This window comes from Carassius auratus, chromosome 23 (assembly GCF_003368295.1).
Source record: "Carassius auratus strain Wakin chromosome 23, ASM336829v1, whole genome shotgun sequence".
Classification (NCBI taxonomy): domain Eukaryota; kingdom Metazoa; phylum Chordata; class Actinopteri; order Cypriniformes; family Cyprinidae; genus Carassius; species Carassius auratus.
The window spans coordinates 19,415,178-19,420,177 of record NC_039265.1 but is presented as its reverse complement, the minus strand read 5'-3'; the positions used below and the strand labels follow the sequence as shown (position 1 = coordinate 19,420,177).

Below are 5,000 nucleotides of genomic sequence, written 5' to 3'. Positions count from 1 at the left end.
ACTCACACACTCACTCACACACACACTCACTCACTCACACTCTCACATTCACTCACTCACACACACACACACTCACTCACACTCCTACATTCACTCAATCACTCACTCACATTCACTCACTCTCACTCATTCACTCACTCACTCACTCACACACAGTCACATTCACTCACTCACAGTCACTCACATTTACTCACTAACTCACTCACTCTCACAGTCCAAGTCTCACTCACTCATACTCTCACATTCACTCATTCAACTTCACCCACACTCACACTCTCACACTCACATTCACTCACTCACTCACATTCACTCAATCACTCATTCACACACTCATTCACTCACTCACTCACATTCACTCAATCACTCATTCACACACTCATTCACTCACACTCACTCACATTCACTCACTCTCAATCACACACACTCACTCACTCACACTCTCACATTCACTCACTCACACACACACACACTCACTCAATCACTCACTCACACACTCATTCACTCACACACACACTCACATTCACTCACACACACTCACTAACCCACACAATCACTCACATTCACTCACTCTCACGCATTCACACACACACTCACACACTCACTCTCACTCACTCACTCACTCACACTCTCACATTCACTCAATCACATTCACTCACTCTCACTCACACTCACTCTCTCACATTCACTCACTCACACTCTCACATCCACTCACATTTACTCACTAACTCTCACAGTCCCAGTCTCACTCACTCATACTCTCACATTCACTCATTCAACTTCACCCACACTCACACACACACTCTCACTCACATTCACACACTCACTCACATTCACTCACTCACTCACTCAAATTCACTCACACTCTCTTTCACACTCACTCAGTAACTTACACACACTCACTCACACACTCTCTCTTTCACACACTCACACACACACTCTCTCACTCACTCACATTCCCTCACTCACACACTCACTTACTCACGCACACACTCACTCACGCACAAACTCACTCACTTCTCACACACACTAACTTCTCACACACACGCACTCACTTCTCACTCATACACTCACTTCTCACTCACTCACTTCTAGCACACTCACTCTCTCACACACTCACTTCTCACTCACACACTCACTTCTTACTCACACACTCACTCACTTCTCGCACACTCACTCACTCACACACTTCTCACTAACACACTCACTTATCACACACGCTCACTCACACACTCACTTCTCACTCACTCACTCAAACACTCACTAACTCTCTCACACACTCACTCACTCGCTTACTCACACACTCACTCACTCTCTCACACACACACACTCTCACTCACATTCACCCACTCACTCACATTCACTCACTCACTCACTCAAATTCACTCACACACCCTCTTTCACACTCACTCAGTAACTCACACACACTCACTCACACACTTTCTTTCACACACTCACTCACGCACAAACTCACTCACTTCTCACTCACTCCTAGCACACTCACTCACTCACACACTCACTTCTCACTCACACACTCACTCACTTCTCGCACACTCACTCACTCACACACTTCTCACTAACACACTCACTTATCACACACACTCACTCACTTCTCACTCACTCACTCTCTCACACACTCACTCTCACTCACTGTCTCACACACTCTCTCTCTCACTCACTCTATTACACACTCACTCTCACTCACACACTCACTCACTCTCTCACACACTCATTATCTCACTCTCTCAAACACTCACTCTCACACACTCACTTCTCACTCACTTCTCACACAAACTCACCCACTCACACACTTCTCACTCACACACTCACTCCTCACTCACTCACTCCCTCCCTCACACACTCACTTCTCACTCACACACTCACTCACTTCTAGCACACTCACTCTCTCACACACTCACTCTCTCAAACACTCACTCTCACACACACACTCACTCACACACTCACTCTCTCACTCACACACTCTCTCACACACTCACTTCTCACTCACACACTCACTTCTCACTCACTCTCTGAAACACTCACTCTCACACACACACTCACTCTCTCACTCACACACTCTCTCACACACTCACTTCTCACTCACACTCACTTCTCACTCACTCACTTCTCGCACAAACTCACTCACTCACTCACTCACACACTCACTCCTCGCACACACACACACACTCACTTCTCACTCACTCACACTCACTCTCACACACACTCACTTCTCACACACTCATTCACTCACTCACTCTCTCACACATTCTCTCACTCACTCACTCACACACTTACTCTCTCACACACTCTCTCACTCACTCACACACTCACTCACTCTATTACACACTCACTCACACACTCACTCACTCTATTACACACTCACTCACTCCTCGCACACACTCACTCACTCACTCACTTCTCACTCACACTCACTCTCTCACACACTCACTCACTCACTCTCTCACACACACTCTCACTCACTCACTCACTCACTCTCTCACACACTCATTCACTCACTCACTTTCTCACACATTCTCTCACTCACTCACTCACTCACACACTCTCTCACTCACTCACTCTCTCACACACTCTCTCACTCACTCTCTCACTCACTCATTCACTCACTCACTTTCTCACACATTCTCTCACTCACTCACTCACTCACACACTCTCTCACTCACTCACTCACTCACTCACTGTTTTATACAACTCACCAATATACATGTATCCACTTAAAGAAAACTAAATATTTTTTACAACCTCAGGTGAATTCTTCTGGTACATCCTGAAATGCAGTCACAGCAGGCTAACAGGTGCATTAGACCTAACATTAGCACCAAGCTAAGACTTTTTATTAAAGTCATGGAATAAATCATGGAACGTATCCAATGTCACGTCAGTTCATTAAAAGTTTGACAAAAATGACATTAGAGCACAATGAAATATTTGATTTTCTTTCACCATATGTTTTATTGTTACAAAAGTGTGTGTTGTAGCATGTCTAATTATTGTAATGCATTAAAACAACTTAATTTCTTCACATTTATTCTTAAAATAGCATTCTTATATGTTTTATTTTTCCTCACAAATTCTGTGTTGTGTATCTGGTTATCAAATGAAGGCATAAAACATCAATTAAATTTATCTTTAAATAATTGAACCTTAATCTATTTTTTTTTGGAAAACAAAGGGGATTCACTATTAAAATTAAAACATGCAAGAAATATTGTGTGATCATTCCTTAAAAATATAAGTTTTAATTATTTTAGTAAAGGTAGTATGTAATTGTTTTGTTATTTATTTCAAGCTATTTTGTTATTTATTTTAATTTATTATTTATTACTGTTGTTTATTTTATTTCATTCAATGTATTGATGTATTTATTTCATGTTAATTTGTATTACTATTATTTCTTTCAAGCCACTTCATTATTTTTATTATTTACTTTATTATTTAGAAAGTATTATCATTTATTTATAGTTATTTAATGTATTTTATTCTTTACATTTAGTCATTTATTACTAGTTTTTCTATTAAAGTTATTTCATTAATTTAATTTCTTAATTTATTACTCTTATTTATTTCATGCTACTCTATCTTTTTTTTCTATTTATGTGTTATTTTATTATTATATCCCTGCCCTCAATGTCTTGACAATTTTCGAAAAATTTATTTCATAAAAACATTAGATATCTGGCCCATATTTCACCTAAAAAAATATAAATTATTTTCAAACCAAACTGCACAAAACTGATATGATCAATTAGTCATTGCAACATTGTCCCCCATTACTTTAACTTATCTAAATTTAACCAGTTTCAACTTCTTTTTTAAACTTATATGAGATTCAACTCAACTTATTAACTCTGTTTAAGTTAATAAGGAATTACTTGTAAAGTACATTTTAATATACTTAAACATTTAAGGCAGCAACTTATTTTTCACAGTGAAGAAATAAAATCATCCTGTCACAACATTTGTTATCTATTTATTTCCCAGTTAAAACCAGCACAAATTAAACAGTGTAGATTACTAATTATATTCATAGCTGCACAATGCACTTGTCATACTTTTGCCAACACATTTTTATTTATTTATACAGCACATTTAAAAACAAAACAACTTTGTTGCTTTCACAATTAAGTTAAAGAGATGTTAAGAAAATATATAAAAGAATCATGAACACAAGGCAAACAAATCTTCTAAAAATCTACTAAATATAATTCATCACGATTCGAATAAAAATTTAATTAAAAATTGCAAATAAATACATAAAGTCAATTCAGTAAAACGTGTTTTGATATATTTTATAAGTAATCAAAAATGATACTTTGATTTTGGGTTGATATACAGTATAAAACTTCTGCTTAAGATTTAAATTACTACAAACAAAAATGCTATTTCTACAAATATTCACTTTTCTAAACTTTTCTTTTATAAAACACAGAAAAACAGGTGTCTTTACAGCTATGCATTTTTCGAAAATCATCAGAATAAATAATCTTTTTTCTTTTTTAGGATGCAATATTTGAAAATCTGAGGGAGCAAAAAAATCTAAATATTGAGAAAATCATCTTTGTCAAATGAAGTTCTTAGCAATGCATATTACTAATCAAACATTAAGTTTTTATATATTTACAGTAGGAGATTTACTAAATATCTTCATGAACATTGAAAAAATTACTAAATATCTTCATGATCTTTACTCAATATCCTAATGATTTTTGGCATAAAAGAGAAATGTATCATTTTGACTCATGCAGTGTAGCCTATTGTCTGTTGCTACAGATGTGACTTCTCCTGTGCTGCAGGGACAGAGTTATATCTGTGTGGAGTATTACTGTAGGGAAGTAGAGTTTCTCACCCAGAACTAAGAAGCTGAAGACCCACTGCACGACTGCTGCTGTCTGCAGACGCCTGCGCAGAGGAAGACGCAGAGGAGCGAACTCGATCTTCATCTCTCCACACACACACACACACACACACACACAGATTCAACAGTC

General features: G+C 37.6%; 1 protein-coding gene across 1 annotated transcript in view; it reads right to left on the bottom strand.

The window, feature by feature from the left end:
- The window catches only part of mogat3a (monoacylglycerol O-acyltransferase 3a), a 9,745-nt gene that overhangs the window by 4,519 nt on the left and 226 nt on the right, over positions 1 to 5,000 (bottom strand). The window contains exon 1 of the mRNA XM_026200338.1: positions 4,862 to 5,000. This exon is cut by the window's right edge and continues 226 nt beyond it. Coding sequence (XP_026056123.1) covers positions 4,862 to 4,955 — 94 coding nt within the window. The 5' untranslated portion in view covers positions 4,956 to 5,000. The remainder of the gene's footprint in view (positions 1 to 4,861) is intronic.